Source organism: Maylandia zebra, linkage group LG23 (genome assembly GCF_041146795.1).
Source record: "Maylandia zebra isolate NMK-2024a linkage group LG23, Mzebra_GT3a, whole genome shotgun sequence".
Taxonomy (NCBI): domain Eukaryota; kingdom Metazoa; phylum Chordata; class Actinopteri; order Cichliformes; family Cichlidae; genus Maylandia; species Maylandia zebra.
In genome coordinates, this window is record NC_135188.1 from 49,400,521 (window position 1) to 49,422,475 (window position 21,955).

The 21,955-nt window shown below is 43.7% G+C and overlaps 2 protein-coding genes across 3 annotated transcripts; both read right to left on the reverse strand.

Annotated features, from left to right (window-relative positions):
* Positions 1–79: 79 nt before the first annotated feature.
* LOC101479758 (ankyrin repeat domain-containing protein SOWAHC) lies at positions 80–2,428 on the reverse strand. Its single transcript, XM_004564125.5, has one exon. The coding sequence runs from the start codon at positions 2,272–2,274 to the stop codon at positions 1,063–1,065; it is 1,212 nt and encodes a 403-aa protein (XP_004564182.1). The 5' UTR covers positions 2,275–2,428; the 3' UTR covers positions 80–1,062.
* Positions 2,429–5,197: 2,769 nt separating this feature from the next.
* cep70 (centrosomal protein 70) lies at positions 5,198–20,488 on the reverse strand. 2 transcript variants are annotated; one of them, XM_012922701.3, is made up of 12 exons: positions 19,901–20,488; positions 19,462–19,561; positions 18,994–19,117; positions 17,706–17,886; positions 17,070–17,221; positions 7,964–8,069; positions 7,744–7,866; positions 7,495–7,644; positions 7,190–7,358; positions 6,007–6,115; positions 5,847–5,926; positions 5,198–5,563 (listed from the first exon to the last, which is right to left on the reverse strand). In XM_012922701.3, the coding sequence occupies exons 1-12, from the start codon at positions 19,907–19,909 to the stop codon at positions 5,502–5,504; spliced, it is 1,365 nt and encodes a 454-aa protein (XP_012778155.1). In that variant the 5' UTR covers positions 19,910–20,488; the 3' UTR covers positions 5,198–5,501. The 2 variants fall into 2 exon arrangements, with proteins under 2 accessions (XP_012778155.1, XP_076736370.1); XM_076880255.1 differs by lacking the exon at positions 19,901–20,488 and adding an exon at positions 19,664–19,812.
* Between the last annotated feature and the right edge of the window lie 1,467 nt (positions 20,489–21,955).

Genomic DNA, 21,955 nt, shown 5'->3' on the forward strand with positions numbered 1-21,955 from the left:
CACTGGGCTTTTGTAAAAATCTGCATCTCTACTGAAGCAGCAGTTTGCTTTAACGGATTTGGTAACATTACAAAGACGAATATTTCCTCAGACCAGGAAACCCAAGCTGAGCTGAAACAAGAGTTAAATCAGATGTTTTATTTAATAAGTAAAACAAACATTCAAATGGTGTCATTAAACCAGGTAAACGTGCAAAAATAAATGCTGAAGTGCAAGCTGTTAACGATTAAACGTGCAGCTAAGAGAAGAAGTGCTTCTTTACACACTGATGAGAAACAAAACTTCTATACATCCACACAACATCAGGGAGAAGGTTTTCCCAGAAATGAGATGCCGGGTGTGAGTAGAAGGTGAAGCAGGGCGTTTAGTACATGCGTGGCTCGTCAGCCTCTGTTCCGCTTTGCTGTGCCTCCACCTCAGCACTGCTGTCCTCACATACAGTAAACCAAACGGATCACGTGACGTGCACTCGGTGCTCAGCGGTCACACAAAGTGCTCACACTTTGCCAGAGCTTCTCTGTCACCTTACACTCCCTCACAGCCTCGTGACACAGTAACCTGGATCACTGCAGGCGGATTACTGACTTAAGGTCCACGGGCTTTAGTGTCAGCTGTGGATGGATAAAAATACCCAGCTTGGCCTGCAGAGGGAGTCTCACCGTCTGTGATCTGATTTAAAGGCTAATAGCAGTTACTGTTGTGAACACACAGTGTGCGTTTGTTGTACATCATGGAGCTGATCATTACTGTTCCCTTAGTTTATTTCATAAAGAAAACTAAAAGGAGAGAAAAGCCGTTAAAAGTACACTCGCTCATGTCCACCTCCACTGACCCCACAACCTTCAGCGGGCCACAGTAACCATGAAAGCTGCTTCATATATTCACCACACAGAGAAGTTCCCGTCTGATAATCCAAAGCTAGTAAAGCATGTTTTTCACGTTCCCATTGAATCAACACGATGTGCAGTCAAGTCAAGCAGACACTGCACTGAAAGGTCGTTTGCAATAACGATGGATGAAAATAAGCTGGGAGATATAGGTAGTGCTCCACCACATCCTGGGTCAGTACTGATCTGACCCAAAGAAGTGGCTCCTGGCTCTGGATCTAGAGGCTCTCTTTGACCCTCCCTGTTGCTCTTTATCTTTGAATGAAGTGCTGTGCACGATCTGGGATGTCCTGTCACGAAGCTTCTGCAGTTTGGGCTTCATCCTGCTCAGTGAGGACTTCCTCCAGAGGGGCATTTCCCTGGGTTGGCCCTCACTGTCCCCAGAAGCACAATCGTTGGAGTTCAGCTGGCTGAGGGGCTTCATGTTAGAGATCCTCCAGCGTCTTCCGTCCCTGAGATGAGAGTTCTCACCTGCAGAGCACTCACAGCCTCCAGCGATGCTCCGTATCTCCACGCTCACGTTGTCGGTGAGGTACTGGCAGGCCTTCCTCCCACTATAGTCTCTGATCTCCACATCTGCATTGTAGGTTCTGACCAGAAGCTTGACCACCTCCACGTGACCGTGCATGGCGGCGATGTGCAGAGGTGTGTAGCCGGTGCTGGATCGAATATCAATACTAACAGAAATGTTGTGCAGCTTGGCAAAATTAATAATCATGGCTATGAGCTCAGGCTTGCCGTGCTTGGCGGCCCAGTGCAGGCAGGTGAAGCCAGTCACAAAATCCTTCTTCAGGATGAGGCTGGGTTCTGCGGTGAGGAGGCGATGCAAGCTGCTCCACTGCCCGTCTGAAGCGCACATCATCCACTCGTGCTCCATAGGCTCCAAGGCTACAGCTGTCCTGTCTTCATCCAGGGTGGAGGAAACCATAGAGGTGGAGTCAGCTTCAGCCCTGGGGGACAGGTAAAAAGAGCGCCGAATCCCTGGGGAGCTGTTCATCATGACCTCTATGAAATGCTTGCGACTCCCTCTCGGGGTGCTGTTATCGTCACTTCCAGACAAACTGTGCGTATCTACGCGCTCCTCCTCCTGTGACTCCGGCGGGCCAAAGGGAGACCTGTGCTGGGACTCTGCAGACTTTCTGCACATGGTCACACTAAGCCCCTCTGCTGCGCTCAGGCTTTCCTGTGACTCAGCCTGCTGCTCAGCAGCAGTAAGTACCTGCCCCGTCCTACCGGTGTGTGCAGGCCCGGGTACGCTAAAGAAAGATCTCTCTGGAGCGAGCGGCGACGCTTCAGCCACTGTAATTTCTGGTACGTTGGGCTCTTTTCCAACCGGCTCCTTTCTGGACTCCCTGTCGTCTCGTCTGAAGCTTTCCCAGTTTCCCATCGCCTTCCAGCTGCTGTCCTCTGTACAAACACACCGAGGACACTTTGTCCTGTCAAATTCTTTCAGTGTTGAAATTATGCGGAACTCTGACTTGGCTGTTATTTCCGTAACCTGAACCAGGTGTTTCTCCTCACTTCTTGTTCCGCGGGCTGGCTGTAACGCATCCACTAAAACTACTCACAGCTGTGATTCACTGGACTTCTACTTGTTAAGTACCGATTGCGCCAAAGCACCATTTTTCTTTGAAACAGGCAGCGCTTATGAAACTAAAATACTCGCAGACTTTTTATTTACACGTGTACCTGTGTGCGTAAAAACCCACGACGGAGTGTTAAAGCCACATTAGGAAAATATTATCGCTCAGTTTGAGAAGAAAATCTCTTGCAGAGGCTTTTTTCAAGGCAGTAATACCCGCAGGAGTCCAACTGGACCCCACCCAGTGTTTACTGGACAGGATACTGGGACTAAACCAGAACTGATGGGTGTCTGTGCCGCACTCACAGCATGTATTACAGTCTAACCTCCTGTTTCTTACGACTTTACTATAAAGCTTTTTCGAGGGAGATGTTATTATTTTAAGTGAAATAGTAATTTGGTGTATCATGTTAATAGTTCCGTTGGATACTTTTAAACTAATTATCTCTCGCTTCACTGTATACATTGTTTTATTGTTTTTACCTCTGATATCTGCGCAAAATGCTGAAGCGTTCTTGTCCTGGTGATTTTCTCAGAGCCGTTTTCAGCTCTGAGTCAAGTTAATTTTTAAAAAGTCAGGTTAGACAAATAACCAGTTTAACCTTTTCTAAAAACAATACCTGAGAGTAGCTATGAAAATATTCTGATAACATTTACATTTCTTTACGGCTGCTCATAATTTTACCGTCACATTTGTTCATTCTCCTTTTTTGTAATTCGATGAAGTAGGAACTGTTTTTAAATCACCTTCAGTCATGTATGTATTGTTGTAGGGTCTGCCTTACAAAGCGCCTGAGACGACTGCTGTTGTGATTTGGTGCTGTATAAATAAAGTTGAATTGAAAATCTGTTTGTCTTCTGGGATTCTCTCACTTTGTAAATATAAATAAACAAGTTGACTTTTTCATTACCTGAACAGGATTTTTTTCCACCATCATTTAAACTTTATGCGTTAAATTTCCACCATTTGTGTCAGAGAGTTAGTTCTGTTCCAGGTTTGAAAGTAATAGTGACGCCACAATGATCAATAATTTTTATATTAAGGAGTGCGCATGCGTCAACCGGCATGCAGCCTGTTTCAGTTGCTCCCGCTTTTCTCTCCATACTTTGTCTTACTTTTAGTTAAAGTGCTCTGATTCAGATGAATGGCAGCTGCAGAGATGTTGGCTTGCGACACATTTAACAAATATCTTGGGTAACAAACCAAAAACTAATTCTTGATCAACAATTTCATTTGGGTCTGATCCATGAAAACCAGCTTATTATGGGGTTAAAATGTGTCCATACACCAATTACATTATTATTATTCAATTAAATTCAATGTTATTTATGTAGCACCAAATCACAGCAACAGTTGTCCTGAGATGCGTATTAAAAGAATCTTTGGATTGTGTTCATGGTATAAATAGGAGACTACCACACCTTGATTCATCAGGGCCACAACTAACACCAGCTAATGTAAAGTCATCTGGGTATTTTGCTTTTAGATCTCCAATAACATCTCCAGTAATATCTTGTTCTTAGAGTCTCCATTATATCCACAAACATTCAAACGAATAAAGACAGACTGTTCGACATTCAAAACTGCAGAAATCCAGTTTGTTTCCTGGGAAACTGTTCAGGTGTACGGCTAATAAAACTGTCCCTCTATCATTGATTACTCCAAAAGTTCGAGTCTTCCTTACTGGAATTAATTTTATTGTAGAACGACTCAGAGTTCATCATTAGTTTACTTCAACATGATTTCTTCTTGAATCAGTCGCACATGAATATGACACAACATCTCCTCTTAGTTTCACAGGGTTACCTTTTCTCTTCACGACTCTTCAATCACAACATAATCTAAAATCCCCTTTTCAGTCGTACATGGTAAAATCGGGGCTTCTCACATATAACACACTACCTGCTGCGCTCTCACAGCAGTGATAACAATGCTCCTGGGAGTCAGGGTCAAAAGGTCAGGCCTACAAATCCTTTCCATCACTCAGACTACATTTCTCATTCATGAGTTTGATTATATTCTGATTAGGATTTATTTTATTTATTTAAGTATTTATTTTCATTGTCAGAGAACAATGAAATTGCGTTTGGGGCTTCCGTACAACCCGTAAATAAAATAATGAAGAAAATAATAAATACCCCTTAAAACCCAAGTGTAAATATTTAACCCAGTGTGACTCCAGTGCAATAAGACAATCCTTAGCAACAACATGAGAACATGACAAGTAATGTTCATAAGAAATTCAGACAAAGACCTGAGAAACATGACAAAGTACAACAATGCAACCCATTCAATATTATTGTACTGTGAGATATGATGTCAGATATGATAGTTATCTATTTAAGAAAGAGAATAAAGATATGATGCACCAATGCAGCCCAGCTCAGTGCTATTAAGAAGTTGGATATGGTTATTGTCCGTGATTAACCATGATTCAGCTACACGTTGCTGCTGCCACCAAATAAAACCATTCTGATGGTAAACCAGCAAACAGTGTCCAGTTAAACCTACTGATCGAGACGTTATCTGTGAAAAACACAATAAGTGTTAAAGCGCAACATTTTGTGCTTCCCTCAGTAACACGGTATGCTAACCAGCTCCATGTGAGGCGTTCGTCCGTTTACAGCTGGAACACTTTTGCTTCTTAGTGCTTGGGAGTATAAATCTATGAGACGTGTGTGGACGCTGCGCTCACCAAACCAAATGAAGACGCCACAGACATCAAACTGCTAGTAACTGACAAATGCTTTATTCCTCCCATGTTTGGGGCCTGCTTTTGTTACAGCTATGTACACATGTCAAACACAAGTGCTGACAGTACTGACGTGATTTTCAGAGACCACACCTCCTACGGCACCACCACCATCACATCGTGCCTTTAACTCATCTACTCCTGCCAGGTTTACAATGGTAAGTATCAAAAGTGTAAAAATCTGCTGGCATCATCCACACAGAGGTGAAAACAGCATCAGCCATGCTTTCAGGCAGCTTATAAAATAGAGGTTTGACTAAAAACAAAAAGCTGATCAGGTCACTGTGCTGTTTCTGTCAAAGCCTTCAGAGCTGGCAGGATGTCGTCTAGGTGGCTCACTCCTGTAACACACAGAGAGAAGAGCAGCAGTAGAAATCTCAGGCTTAAAGTCAGCTCGGCCAATCCCAGCCCAGGATCGTCTTAAAATCACATGACAACGAGCAGTTCACAACGAGTCAGTGCTCGGAAGGCACCCAACACCACAATGATTCTGACTGCGAGCTCCTGGAAACACCACGATCTGTTCATCTTCATGTTTCCTCAGTAATATTGGATGAGAGTCCTGGATTTATTTCTACCAAGAAGTCATTTGTAAATAAAATAAATAGAGTTGGTTGAATTTACCTAGAGTCTGTAAGATTCCTGTAACCAGGGCATGGAACGCAGGGAAGAACTCCTCGTGCTGTTTCACCTTCATGATGATGCTGAAAAACAGGAGCAAAGATTGAAGCAGGCCTGAGCAGCTGCCATCTGGTAGTCCAACTCATGTGTGAGAAAAGCAAACCTGTCAATATCAATGTCTCCCAGCAGCTCAGGGAACCTCGCCATGCTTTCAATGGAGGACACCAGTCTGGACACATGTTTCACAACTTCAGCAGGAGAAACGCCACCGTCTGACAAAACCACAGACAGCCCTGTTAGTCTCATGCTGAATGATGCTGAATGACAGTAATCCACTCAGTGTAATATGGAAGACTCTCCTGATTATGGAAGCAGCATGAAAGCTACTGCTGTGGTCAAGGTCAGGAGGAAGATGCTTGTTAGTAATCGAAAACAAAGAGTCACAGCCAGTGGAGACATGACACTAATCTAACCACACAAAAACAAAGACGACGATACAGTTATACAAATATTCATTTTTGTCAGTCGGCCCCATCTAGTGGCCAAGGCGTGCATTAGCAGATAAGTGTAGGTGATGCTACCTGCAGGGAGTAGCAGTGTTCGGCAGGTCCAGGCCTCTACAGTCACTGCTCTTATGTTCCAAACACTCATTGTTTTTAGTTTACTCTGGACAGTGTGTCTGCCAACAGTTTTAATTAAGCACTACTGTGCAGTACTTTGGAATATCTTGGATGTGAAGAACGAGCAGTTCACATCCACATGTTTATACAGTCAAACAATGGATTATCATGAGGACATTAGCACGGTGGCACGGTGGTTAGCACTGTTGCCGCACAGCAAGAAGGTCCTGAGTTCAATCAATTCCACCATCAGGCCGGGGTCTTTCTGTGTGGAGTTTGCATGTTCTCCCTGTGTTTGTGTGGGTTCCCTCCGGGTACTCCGGCTTCCTCCCACCGTCCAAAGACATGCAGCTTGTGGGGACAGGTTAATTGGATAATCCAAATTATTCACAAACTAGGTGTGAATGGTTGTCTGTCCCTGTGTGTTGGCCCTGCGACAGACTGGCGAGAGGCAGGGTGTACCCCGCCTCTCGCCCTATGACAGCTATCCCTGAAAAGGAGAAGCGGAAGCGAATGGATGGATGGATGGCATTAGCACTAGTACCTCCTCGTACAGGTCTACTCTGCCTCCAGGAGTGAGTTTGCTTATTTTAATGACTCTTAGTTACTTTTAACTTCAGGGTTTCAATCCAAACGAAGGAAAATGTGTCCAGGAGATGCTGATAGAAGCCCAGACTGTCATACTGCATAAATAACATCCATAACTAGGCACTGTGTGTAAGTCACCTAGATCAAGGATATCTCGAAGGTTCCTCATGGCATTGGTCATCTCTCCCAGTTTAGTGTAGACCTCATTCATACGGGGGTACACTCCTCTCAGAGAGGTGACGTCAAACAGCTTCTGAAAATGAGACACCATGGACTCCAGAGTGTGTCGAGTGGGGCTTCTGAGGACCTAACAAGGAAAGAAAACGCTGCAATAAGCAGGCTTCTCTGAAGTATACGCTCAGACATGTGAGCCACCGCGCCCTGCAGTGTCATTTACACAACAGCCTGATAAAGTACTACAAACAAGAGTAACAAACTTGTACCTTATCATCAGCCGAGGCATTTTCCAGCATGGCGTCTACAAGCAGCAACATGTCTCCAACCTCTGCTGCTTCGTCAGTGTTATAACCACCATCGCATGGTTGTAAGGGCATTAGTCTGACAGACAGTTCTTTTAAACTGCACTGAAGACCCTACGTACAAGCACGCATGCACAGGAAGTTCATCTTCAAAGCAAACGTCACATACCTAACCGAGGGCTCGAGATAGTTTGGCAGGTTGTTGGTGTTTACCTTCAGCAGATCGAGCTGCTCTGCCCACACTTTCAGTGTAGACAGGACATCCTGGAAGTCCGGTCTGTGCACTCTCACAGGACCTTTATGATCAGTTACAACTGCACTGATCTCATTCAACAGCTGAAATTTCAGGAAAGAAAAGAAGAAATATTTCTGTTATGTCAGGAAAAAAGGCTCAAAGCAGTACGTGCCCGAGACCACATCAAGTCACACTTACATGATGATAGTAGACACACAGCCGGGCTTCCTTGGCTGGGTCACTGATGAGCTCGCTAATCTCAGCTGTGCCGTCTTGTTTTGGCGAGCTCCACAGGAAGTTGGCTCTGCGAATGAGAAATGAGATGAACTCCTGGATACAGAAATTCTGTTTAATTTCAGGAACAGGGGTCAAATTCACTTTGGTCCTCTTCACACGGTTAAAGTCTGGACAGCAAAAAACTCACGAGACTCATATTTAAACACTATTTGGAGGCTTTTTGTTTGTCAGTGGGAGTTCAGTTTCTACTTAAATTGGATTTTGTGTCTATCATGAGTCACAATGCAGTGCATGACCATTTCTAATGGAGTGTGACTGACGATAGGGCTGCTCAATTAATCGAATTTTAATCTTGATTACGATCTGGGCTTTCAACGATCATTAAAAATGACTGAGCCGATTATTAGCCCCTCCCTCGTGCTTTACAGCTGCCGTGAATACTCAGAATAACACCTCTGAGCGTATATTGGGTTACATCGTAGAACAGCTGACTGCAGTTGTGAGTTTTCAGAATCGGCTCTCCGAGCAAAAAATGACAACACCACGGAGCGCAAGTTTGATACCATCATGGGGAAGCTCACGGTTCTCCAACAGGAGATTGAGAGACCAGTGTCGGTGTCGGAGTGTTAGAGAACAGCTTGAAATTCTCATGAGTTGTTGCAAAAGAAAAATTACCATCATAATGCAGCTACCCCTTGGTGCCAGCTGTGGGCTCAAGGCTGGAACTGAACAACAACTCCCTGATAACGACTGTGTTGAGTCTGTTCCTTCCCTTTCCCTGCAAGGCCACCTGGGTTGGCTGGAAGACTGTTTACTAAGCCTGGCAGGGCGAAGGACACTGTCTCAGCTGAACTCTGGACTAGGGCTGGCACGATTAGTCGACTATCAAAATCGTCGACGACTGATTTAATAGTCGACGCGTCGTTTGAAGCTTTGTAAGATCCCAAAAGACGCAGGAATAAGTAGCAGGATTTAAGAGTGTAATAACGGACTGAAACAGAAGATGGCAGCACTGCACGTACAAGGATGCCAGCTGCCGTTAAACCCCGAAGAAGAAGAAGCTGTGTCCCAGAATTCATAGCGCGGCCCTGCTCAGTTTCCAACAATGGTGGCAGCTAGTTAGTTTTAATATTACTCTTATTATTCTTTCTGGGTCACAAAATAAACGTTTAACATATTTTCAAAAGCGCTCCGACGTTTTCGGAGACGTCTGTTACCCACTAGCTCGATAGCTAGCCGGGGGCTAGGCTAACTAGAGCCGTGAGAACACCGGACTCCCGGCAAATCGTTTTCAAACCCACCGCCGTCTTTCGCTACTCAGGTTAAACATGATATATGAGTCACTTAGATAACTTAAAATGTTATTGTTTGGCTTTTTTCAGTGTTTTATTTGTTCCTGAGTAAATCGGTTTGGCTGAGATTAAAGTTATAGTTTTTACACAGCTGAATAAACATCAAGCAGACAGCTGATTATCAGAAGTGTGAGATGCTCGAGAATTTACTCCGGTGTCCTGTTATATTTTAGATAGCAAGGAGTTTATTAAACTTCACCAAAACAATCTGCAAATTTCATTAAAATTCATTAAACTATCATCTTGGCTTTATTCTTAGTTAGCACCTTAAACACTTAAAGCTGTAAGCTAATGATAGTTATATAAGAGCAGATGCTGCTGGTGCAATAAGCTGTACGTTTTACGTTCAATGGATGATGATCTGATTAGTCGACTAATCGCAAAAATAATCGGTGACTAGTCGACTATCAAAATAATCGTTTGTGGCAGCCCTACTATGGACACGCACACATATACTGATACTGATAAGCACTCACTGATGCATCACCCTCCCTACCCCGGATCCAACGCCACCTCCAATGCTTACCTCCCCTCTGATGTGGACATCGGGTCAGTTGGAGGCGCAGTCGAAAGATTGCAGCGGTCCCAGATCAGATGTACACACTGGAACTCTTTCCCATGTTGCTGTCTGTGTTTATTGTGCTGTGGTGTGTTGATATCTGTGCATTCCTGTATTATCCTTCTGTGTTACACATTTCAATGTTTTTTTTCCTCGCTACCTAGCCTGACCTGTCTCCCCAATGTGATGTTTGTGTATTGTATGTACGGTCGGCAAGGTCTGTCATCTCGGTTGTGGGCAAAAGACCTGCAACTGACAAATCTCATCATCTCTTTACTCTCGCGCTGCTCCGTGTGGCAAATCGAGCACACCTCTCTGCGTTTCTAACACGTGTCACAACAATTAAGTTGTGGGCCTGGGCCCTACAGTGGGCACGGGGCCCTACAGTGGGCACGGGGCCCTACAGTGGGCCTGGGCCCTACGGTTATTATTGAGATAATCGCTGATTAATCGACTAATTGAAGAAATATTAGGCAAATTCGTCAACTATCAAAATAATCAGCAAAGCGGTTGCTGATGGGTTTTCCGTCCCTTCTCTGTATTATTGTGGGGTGTTTGCTTTACAACAGTAAGCACCTTGAGGCGACTGTTGTTGTGATTCGCTGTTATATAAATAAATAACAACACTTCCTCCTGATACCAGGACTCACAGTGGGCCATAGAGGGCCCAAGGCTGCTTAAGAACAAGCTGCTCTTTACCACATAACTGACTTGGCAGATGTTTACACCCGATTCCCCTCACAGTACAACCTACAAGGGTTTTACAGTATTCACTGCCCTTCACTGGCTCCACATTTTGTCAGCCTTGTTTGAAACTGGATTCATAAAATGCAAATTCATAAAATAAATAAATGTAACTTTAACAAAAGTGTTCATCTTTTAGTCTGTGAAGGTTGTCAGTCATCCAGGTCATTGTAGTCTAAGGAGCTCGGAAAGAAAAGGGTCTGGATTTCTTTGAAGTAGGGGTGGGCGATATACGATAGAAACGATATAAATTTGGCCAACGATAGAGATTTAGACTATATCGCTCTATTGCGATAGCGTGTGTTGATGATGTCATCAAGCTGCGCTGGCTTTGGCCGAAAGCGTTGCAGCGGCTAAAACCATTATCATCTGCAAATTATGCCGACAGTCACAGCAAAGAGATGAAGCACTTTTGAAATATGGGGGAAGCCAAAAACTGCGCTTCCTCCACTTCCGTAACATTGATTCATTAATGTTGAATTCTCTGCAGCTGCTCTGTTCCCATGTTGTTGCAGTATATTAATAACTAACCTCGTATTGTGGATGAATAATCTCAGTTGTTCTCCTGACTGAAGTTTGGCCCGTGTACAGCATCCTGCTATGCGATTGCATTTGTCCCTGACCACCAGAATCCCTCACGTTAACTTTTATCGTGTGGAAAAAAAAGTTGGCTTCATCCTCCAGCTTCACTGTGCTAATGTTATGCTAACATAGCTGTGTCGCTAGCAGTCACGTAGCACAACATTATATACCAGCTAGTCCAACTCCAGTAACCCTGCAAACATCACTGCTGTTTAGTTTTCTGTCTTCATTTATGTTGGAAGTGATAGCAGAGCTGTACATTTGAATTAGTTAAAAAAATCTCTGTCAGAACATGGTATGAAATGTTTAGGTGGAAACTAGCGAGCTAACTTCCTGTTAACTTCTAACTCTGTTAAATTTAATAAATTCTGTTTTCATGGATGTTAAACTTGTTACACCTGGTAAAGCAGCAACGCTGATGATTTAATTAAAGATGAAAGAATTTAGAGAGTTTTTAACTCTCAGTGTTCGTTTGACTTTGGGACCTGAACTGACGGAGTTTTGGACCCAGATTACTTCGCGAAGCTCCTCACTACGGCAGCGTAATGCTCTGACATCCATCAAGCAGTGCTGCTTACCAAAGTTGTACTAAAACATTTTTTAACAGATTTCTGCCAAAATCGATTCGAGGTCAGTAAGCACAACCAGAAATCATACATGAGGCACACTCTCGATTTTTGACAAAAATTAAAGGATTTTAAGTCCTTATAGTGTGAAAAATACGTTATACAGAAGAAAAGAGTATATCGTGATATATATCGTTACCGCACATGCTTCAAATTATATCGCAATATGAATTTTAGGCCATATCGCCCAGCCCTACTTTGAAGGTGTTTCATCTGAGAAGTTTCTTCAGTTCTAAGAGGAGGAAGTGGAGAGTCCCAGCTTTTATTGAGGTGGTCAGAGGAGGCAATAGCGGAACTACAGGGCTGTTTCGAGGTGACCGACTGGGAAACACTCTGTGAGCCTCACGCCGAGGACATCAATGGGCTTACTGAGTGTATCACAGACTACATAACTTTCTGCACCGACTCCATTGTTCCAGCTCAGACTGTTCATTGTTACCCAAATAACAAGCCGTGGGTGACTAAGGACATCAAAGCCCTCCTCAACAACAAGAAGAGGGCTTTCAGAGGGGGCAACAAAGAGGAGGTGAGGAAGGTCCAGGTGTTACTAAAGGACAAGATCAGAGAGGCTAAGGACAATTACAGGAGGAAGCTGGAGTGGAAACTCCAGCAGAACAGCATGAGAGAGGTGTGGAGGGGCATGAAGACCATCACTGGATTCAGGCCAACCAACAGCAGGGGAGCTGAGGGAGGTGAGAATAGAGCCGACGAGTTGAATCTGTTTTTCAATAGATTCGACACCACAGTGTCTGCTCCCACCCCCACAACCTCACCTGCAGTCAGCCTGGAATCCAGAGCCACACCACTGTGCCAGCCTCTCTCCTCACATGTTGCCTCCTGTGAGATTCCTGACACCCCTCCCCCACCCATCACCTTCACTCAATACCAGGTTGAGATGCAAATGAGGAGACTTCACTCAGGCAAGTCTGCTGGACCAGACGGAGTGAGTCCCCTTGTCCTCAAGGCCTGTGCCCCCCAGCTGTGTGGAGTCTTTCATAAACTGTTTATGCTGAGTCTGAGTCTGCAGAGGGTCCCGGTGATGTGGAAGACATCATGCCTCGTCCCTGTACCAAAGACGCCACGTCCCAGTGGCCCCCAGGATTACAGGCCCGTGGCATTGACCTCCCACATCATGAAGACCCTGGAAAGGCTCATCCTGGACCAGCTGCGACCCATAGTAAGACCACATCTGGATCCCCTTCAGTTCGCTTATCAGCCTCGTCTCGGAACTGAGGACGCCATCATCTACCTGCTCAATCGTGTCTACACCCATCTGGACCAGCCGGCGAGCACTGTGAGGGTCATGTTTTTTGACTTTTCCAGTGCTTTCAACACCATCAGGCCGACCCTCCTGGGTGATAAGTTAGCAGCAATGCAGGTGGATGCTTCTCTGGTGTCCTGGATTGTTGATTACCTGACAGGAAGACCACAATATGTACGTCTCCCACAGTGTGTGTCTGACAAGGTGATCAGCAACACAGGGGCACCACAGGGGACTGTCCTCTCCCCCTTCCTCTTCACCCTCTACACCACAGACTTCAGCCACTGCACAGAGACCTGCCATCTTCAGAAGTTTTCTGATGACTCTGCGGTGGTTGGATGCATCAGCAGGGATGATGAGACAGAGTACCGGGCTGTGGTCGACTCCTTTGTCACGTGGTGTGAGCAGAATCATCTGCAGCTCAACGTGGCAAAGACCAAGGAACTGATCGTGGACTTCAGGAAGACCAGGAAACACTTGACCCCTGTTTCAATCCAGGGGGTCAGTGTTGACATTGTGGAGGACTATAAATACCTTGGAGTACACATTGACAATAAACTGGACTGGGCTAAAAACACCACAGCACTTTACAGGAAGGGCCAGAGTCGTCTCTATTTTTTGAGGCGACTGAGGTCCTTCAACATCTGCCAGAAAATGCTGAGGATTTTCTATGAGTCTGTTGTGGCCAGTGCGATCCTCTATGCTGTTGCATGCTGGGGGAGCAGGCTGAGGGTCGCAGATGCCAACAGTCTTAATAAACTGATCCGTAAGGCCAGCAATGTTGTGGGGATGGAGCTGGACCCCCTCAAGGTGGTGTCGGAGAGGCGGATGCTGTCCAAGATAAAGACAATGTTGGATAACACCTCCCACCCACTCCATGACATGTTGGTCAGTCACAGGAGCTCGTTCAGTGAGAGACTGAGATTACCGAAAAGCACCACTGAACGACACAGGAAATCATTCCTGCCTGTGGCTCCCTGTACAACGCATCCACTTAACACACTGTTTGCTGCTACAACTACACGTTTCTTTTCCAACTATTTATCTATGAGTGACTTATGTATGTATGTATGTATATATATGTATATATTGTACTATTCTTAGTTAGCGTATTGTCTGTCTTGTCTTAATGTTGGTTTAAAATGGAGCACTGTAACAAAAAATAATTTCCCCCAGGGATCAATAAAGTATTCTGATTCTGATTCTGATTATTACACCAGTTGCTCTTAGAACTGAAGAAGCTTCTCAGATGAGAGGTGAAACACATATGTCTGAACACAGACAGTGGAAAAATGTCAGTCCTAGTTTTACTGGATCTCAGTGCAGCATTTGATACAGTTGACCACAACATATTACTCAAACGACTGGAGAACTGGGCAGGTCTTTCAGGAACTGTACTAAACTGGTTCAAAACATACTTAGAAAACAGGAAATACTTTGTATCAATAGGTAACTTCACATCTGAGCAGACTAGTATCACATGTGGAGTTCCCCAAGGTTCCATCTTGGGACCCCCTCTGTTTAACATTTACATGCTCCCACTGGCACAGATTATAAACAACAACAAAATAAACTACCACAGCTATGCAGATGACACACAAATATATATCACAATGTCACCAGGAGACCAAGGCCCTGTACAGGCTCTTGGTAAATGCATTGAGGAAATCAATGACTGGTTGTGCCACAATTTTCTCCAGCTAAACAAAAACAAAACTGAAGTAATAGTCTTTGGCGCCAAAGAAAAACGATTACAGGTCACCAGAGAACTTCAATCTATACACCTAAAAACCACAAACCAGGCGAGAAATTTGGGTGTAGTGATGGATGCAGACCTAAACTTAGAAAAACACATTAAGACAATAACAAAGTCAGCTTACTATCACCTCAAGAATATTTCAAGGATAAAAGATCTGATGTCTCAACAGGACCTGGAAAAACTAGTCCATGCATTCATCTTTAGTAGGCTTGATTACTGTAACAGCATCTTTACAGGTCTACCTAAAAAATCAGTCAGACAACTACAGCTCATTCAGAACTCTGCTGCTCGAGTCCTCACTAAGACCAAAAAAGTGGACCACATCAGTCCAGCTCTGAGGTCTTTACACTGGCTGCCTGTCCGTCAGAGGATAGACTTTAAAGTTCTGATGCTGGCCTATAAAGCTCTGAATGGTTTAGGACCAAAATACATCAATGACCTCCTGACCCAGTATGAACCATCCAGATCCCTCAGGTCATCTGGATCCGGTCTTTTATCAGTTCCCAGAGTCAGAACCAGACACGGAGAAGCTGCATTCAGCTTTTATGCTCCTTATATCTGGAACAAACTCCCAGAAAGCCTCAGATCAGCTGAAACACTCTTTAATTCACTATTTAAATCCAGGTTGAAGACTCACCTGTTCTCAGCTGCATTTGAATAAAGCACCAAATCCACACTTTTAAGCTTAAATTTCAAAACTTACATTTATCTACTGTTCTGATTTTATCTGTTTTGATTTTATATACTGTTTTGTTTGTTTGTTTGTTTGTTAAGTGGGTTTAGAGCTCTGGGTAGCTCCCCAGCTGGGTCTAGACTGGGTCTAGAGAGTATTTTAAATTCAGGGAATTTAAAATAGAAAGTAGCTCGTCCACAGAAGGACTGGTAGCTCCCCTTACGATAAGGGTTCAGATCGCGCGAACAGGTGTGAAATGTGTGTTTAGTTAGTTTGTTTGTTTGCTTGTTTTAATCAATTTTAAATCATGCTTTTTATTTGTTTTTGTTTCTAATGTCTCTGTAAAGCACTTTGAATCACCTTGTTGTTGAATTGTGCTATACAAATAAATTTGCCTTGCCTTCAAGAAACTTAAAGAAGTCCAGAAGCTTTTCTTTCCAAGCTCCTTAGACTGCTTATCTTTTAGTTTCTACAACTTGGAGTCCACCTGTAGTAAATTCAGTTGACTGGATACATGTTGTGAAGTAGCACACTTGTCTATATAAGATCCTATAGTTGACAGTGAATGTCAGGGCACAAGTCCTGAAGTCCAAAGAGCAGTCTGCAGACCGCAGAGACAGGACTGTATCGAGGCACAGATCTGGGAAAGACTACAGAACAATCCCTGCAGCACCGATGGTCCTAATGAGCACAGTGGCCTCCAGATGGCTCTGAAGCTCAGACCTGGGCAAAGGTTTATCGTCCAAAACGACAATAACCCTAAGCCCACAGCTGAGATAACAAAGGACTGGCTTCAGGACCAGTCTGTATATGTCCTTAAGTGGCTCAGCCGGAACCAAGATACAAATCCAACTAGACATCTTTTGAGAGATCTGAAACTGCTAGCAGCAGCCAGTACTAGCCCTCAGCCTCCTAACAGGTTCAGAATCGCCTTGTTTTAAAGTTATTGCATTCACTGAATTTTCAGAAAACCTGACCCCTGACCTTGAAGTCGAGGTCACCAGGATTCAAACTAGTCTCCGATTTGTTTTTATTACATGTAACTATGGTATCAATTTGAAAATCCTACATCGCATTGTTCTCGAGACATCGCATTGACAATGTGACGTGCACTGACCTTGGGTCAGATTGGTCTGTTTCCTCCAGGTTCTTCTGCTGGTGCTCTGACTTAGAGGGGTAGAATGAGGCCAAATTTGAGGCAATCTGAGGTCAGATTAAGCCTCGCTGACTCAGTCAAACTTCCCCAAAAACTCACAGCATGTTCCCGTCTGCATGTCTGAGCACGTCTGGGGCACAGGCCTGACTTTTGAGCATGGGCCCTGCTACAACATGCCATGTTTGACTGATGTGGATACGCTCACTTTGACTTGGTATTGTTGTAGTATTATTTGATATGAGCCCTCCTCTACAGATCTGCACAACAGTATGGCTGACTGCCCTCCCTAGACAGTCTAGAACAGACTTTACACACTGTTCAATGATCTTGTGTGTGAGGTTTTCAAATATCTTACTGTTGATCTGCAGGAGACCTCTGCTGGGAGGCTTGACGCTGCAAAGCCAATCGCTGCTCTTCTTTTTTGGTGATGAAATGGAGTTTCCTCTGAAGCTGGGTTGCCTCCTCTTTCTGTTTCGACAGCTTTTGCTCTAGAATCTCACACCGTCTCTGAAAGTACGCAGAAGGTTTTTCTTTTACCAGTACACGGAAACTGCAAACCACTGAAACATGAAACATAACATTAATGTTTAAATGTGTGCTCTATGAGAAAACATGCAGTCGATGAAAATAAACACCTACACTCATCTTAAAGAGTTCAGGGTAGCCTGTTAAATGTTTGGGAAACAGCTCAAGGTTCAGTGTTAACTTTAGTGACTTTGTTCATTACAGATAATATGTTCACATCATGTAAACTTTAGCAGACACCTGGAGACATCTGCTTATATGAACTATAGTGTTTTTTCAGTGTTTTACATGCACAGAGCTGTTCAGCATGACTAAGACTTCCAAAAGAAATTTAATTTACTTGGTGCCGAGTTGTAAGAAGTAACTGTGGCTTCGAGTGCTTGTGCCGTTTGTTTTGACTCTTTGTAAATGCCCTTTTGTTAACGGGAAATTCAAAGACAGTGAAATAAAAAGCTGAACGACCCACGTGTGCTTCCAGTTTTTCCTTCTGCAGTTGCTGTGTGTGGCTGTGCTGCTGGACTGCCTTGCTAAGGTAGCGGTCCTCCAGATCCTGGACTCTGGTCTTCACCTTGTCCAACAGTTCCTCCAGCTCTGTGACCCTCTGACACTGCTGAGCTGCTCGGCTCATGTGCTCCTGAACCTCCATTCTGACGACACACAAAGCAAAGCATGTCTGCACCTGCTGACTGCAGTTTGTGTAGTCCTAAGGCCCTGAACGGCTCGCTGAATACTTTATGGCAACATGACTTCAAACTTCTACGTAAAATTATTAAAACAGCATCAACAAGTTAAAATCTCAAAGGGTGAGAAAAGAAGAGCACATGTAGCCAGAAGAATGTGCCAGACTCTTACTCTGGATGGCATCACCATGTCGTCTAATAACACTGTGAGGAACCTTGGAGTCATTTTTGACCAGGATATGTCCTTCATATTAAACAAATATGTAGGACTGCTTTCTTCTATAGACCTCTCTGCATTGAATCATATCTGTTATTAACCTCTGTCTCTCTTCCACAGCATGTCTTTATCCTGTCTTCCTTCTCTCACCCCAACCAATCACAGCAGATGGCCCCGCCCCTCCCTGAGCCTGGTTCTGCCGGAGGTTTCTTCCTGTTAAAAGGGAGTTTTTCCTTCCCACTGTCGCCAAAGTGCTGCTCATAGGGGGTCACATGATTGTTGGGGTTTCTCTGCTCTAATTTGGAGTCTTTGCTTGAGAATATAAAGCGTCTTGAGGAAACTGTTATCATTTGGCCCTATAAACATAAACTGAATTGAATAGAGCTGAACTGTTGGAGAAAAGCCAAGCACCAACAGAAACTGCCCGACACTTGGTGAGCATACATGCTCCATACAGACTCCATCTCAGCAGTGTGCCACCCAGTCTCACATTTCATGCCTGTACTGGTCTGTGAGGATCAAGAAATGTGTGTTCCTGATACTCATCTGATGTTGGAGAGGTTAAATGACAGCAGGACAGGTGGTCTATACAACACTGCATATACATTATTAATATCCAGCAGTAGCATTGCACATGTGTCACTGAAACAGACCCCAGCTCTCCTAGCCACGTTACAGGACAGTCTGAGGTTCAGTCCAGTAAGATGACATTCGTAACTGCAATAATGTCCTTGGGGTGGGGGGCTATTTACAGTTTCCATGTTTAAACAGATAGTTACAAACATGTTTCACTGAAAACATCACTAAATAACATCCCAGCACCACTTAGGATGTTTCTTACACAGTGCTGAACTTACTTGAGCTGGTTGTTGGACATGACAAGCTCCTGGATCAGGGCCTGCCTTCTCTCCGAGTCTGTGAGCATCACCCTCAGAGTTGTCCTCAGCTCAGCAGCCGACTTCTTATCCAGAAGGACCAAATCTGCAAACACACAGACAACCGTATACATTACTCATCAAATCACACTGACAAGCCAAACATTTTGCTTAAAACTCAAAGTAGAATTTATAAACAAGTAAACAACAAAAAGACCATTTAAATCATTCTTTTCATTTAAAGTTGCATGTAAATTAAATCTATTGACATTTAACACAGTAACTATATTGTTGAGCCACTTTAATTTTAAACACTCTGTCCTTAGCCGTCTTCAATTCAGATTTTTGTTTCCATGTATAGTTGTTACAGTCTTCAGCCTGATACGATTGTTCACTTTCGGCCACCGTAACACGTGACCTTTGATAAAGTCTCGTAGTGACAATTCTTACCTGCAGGACTCTTATTCTCAGCGGGATCTGCAAAAAACACCGGTTTAAAACCATGATGTTGTAAACGTTTGTTCACGTCATCCCACTCCACTTGTTCCTGCTGCAACACACACAAAATAAAATAAAATAAATACAGGCCATTTACAAACCGTCACTGACAGCGGAGTTCAACACTTTCCAGTTAACACAAATACAGCTCTACCTGAAACTGCTTGTAGCTCCACAGATAAACATATGTTTGATTTCTTGACTGTAAAGCACAAGTAGTCCTGAAGTCCATATCCACGCGTAAAAACGTCCCACTCAACGTAAACCCAGCTTTCATTAACAATGCAGCTCGTGTATCGGAGAGCGGTCGCTAAGCAGTGTATGAAAGGCGATCCAACAACCCAGCAGCCTCGGACCACCTTAATCATGCTGTTTTAATCACGTAGCTTACCTGTTTCATCGGTTCGGTCTGCAGAAAGAAATCAACAAGTGTCCAAAGGGCTTCAGTGAAAAGCTCTTCTTTTGGCGTCTCAACACAACTCGGGAACCTTCGTTTAATGTATTCTTTACTCAGCCATTCACATTCATTCACCTTAGACTCCCTAAAGTGGTTAAATTAAGTCCTTACTGTAAGTATTTCCTGTAGAAAGTCGATAAATAAACGTCCACTTAAAAATATAATTGTAATCGAGCAAACAGGCACAGACTGTGTTAGCAGCACTAGTAGCTAACAAGTTAGCGTTGGCCCTGAACGTTAGCTTAGCAAACGTAGTGAACAAAGAAGGCTGGTTAATTTAGTTTAAGTTACCAGCTGTTGATGTACACTTTGCTAATTTTTAGACATCTCATGCAAAAAATATGCTCCTTCCGTCATTCAAATAAGTGCGCGATGATGTCACTATAGTAAACCAATAGGAAGTGGTTATTCGACTTGTTCACCAATCAGCTTACACAAAAAAACTATCCGACAGGGTTTTTTTTTTTCAAACAAGTGTAACAAGCAAACTATCCGACAGGTGTCGTGCCAAGGTAGGTATCCCCCCCCCCCAATTCTCTTCTTCTTCTTCGTCTATCTTGTCAAACTTCAGGTGCATTACCGCCACCTTCTGGGCTGGAGTGTGGATCGGAACAGTTTTACACCTATGGTCTCATATAAATACTTATTGCTCTTTAAAAACCCAAATATTTCCATTAGTTCCTTTTAAAGGATACTCCGGCTCAGCCCCTCACTTCCTGGCTGCTAAACAGGCTTGGGAAAGAGACCTAGGCCGCTCTAGAAATGGTCCAGACTGGCAGGAGATTTGGGCCTGTGTCTCTAGGATATCTGTCTGTAACCAAGATAAATCGTTTCAGTTCAAAATTGTGTGATGTATTGATTGTGCATACATCACACCCTCTTTAAAAAGTAAAACAGATGTAAACCGCTCCCCTGTATGTTAGATGTGAATGGGGGGGACTTTATGCATTGTTTTTGGTCATGTGGGAAAATTCTAAGGTTTTGGTCTGATGTTGCAACGGTGCTTTCAGTTATTTTCATTCCTGCTGTTCCTCTGGACCCTCTAGTTCTTATACTGGGAGTAATGGACAATCTGGTTTTCTAAGGCAAACACAAGAGGCTGTTCCAGTTGTTATTTTTCATCCAGAAACAATATCCTGCTCCTCTGGGGCAGGCTAGCCATCCCAACTAAGAAATCCTGGCATAACATTGTACGGACTGTATTCCCAATGAATATATAACTTGTATGCTCAACTCCACCTTGGACTCTTTCCACAGGCCTGGGACCCATATCTACGTTGGACCTGTACTGGCATCCTCCTTGTTGCAGGGCTTTCCCAAACTGAATTAATTTGCCTGACTGTTGGTCTTACTGTGATTTGTTTTGATTCCTGGAGGGGTTGTGGTTTACCTCAACTGCCTTGTATGTGCCTCAAAACAGCCTGAGCTAAGTTCTGGTTTTCTTTTGTCTTTGTCTGTTACTATGAAGAAAATCCTAATAAAAATATTAAAAACAAACAAAAAAAAAATCAAATATTTCCCTATAAACTACACCACCTGTGTCCCTTTGAAATATTTCTTTTACCCTTAATTGAACTCTATTCTTCTTCAATTCAGATTTGAGCATTTGTCTTTCCCGTCTATGTTTACCATATTCCAACATCACATGTTCAAATGTTTCCTGTGGTCCACAACGTTCACAATTCCCTGTCTCATTCTTGTTCATCTTTTTTAGTGTTATTTAAACCTATGTGACCAAATCTTACTCTTGAAATGATATCTTCTTTTACTTCTATGACTTCTTCTACAGTGTCCCACTGCTCTCTGTATACTATAATAATATACCTTTCCCTGCTCTGTTCCTTTAACCTCACCTTTACTGTATATTGAATATAATATACATCTACATGACTTTTTCTTGTTGCAGCTTTTGCAAACTTATCAGCCTGTTCATTTTCATCCAAACCGACACGGAAAATGTATTTCTATTCCCGTATGTTTGACTCTATA

Coding starts and splice junctions, on each gene's coding strand:
- LOC101479758 (XM_004564125.5), bottom strand. CDS start 2,274: ATGGGAAACTGGGAAAGCTTCAGACGAGACGACAGGGAGTCCAGAAAG.
- cep70 (XM_076880255.1), bottom strand. CDS start 19,786: ATGAAAGCTGGGTTTACGTTGAGTGGGACGTTTTTACGCGTGGATATG. Junction 17,222..17,705: donor AGGAAAAACTGGAAGCACAC/GTGGGTCGTTCA, acceptor GCGTACTTTCAG/AGACGGTGTGAGATTCTAGA. Junction 8,070..17,069: donor AGGTCTCCTGCAGATCAACA/GTAAGATATTTG, acceptor TCTCATTCGCAG/AGCCAACTTCCTGTGGAGCT.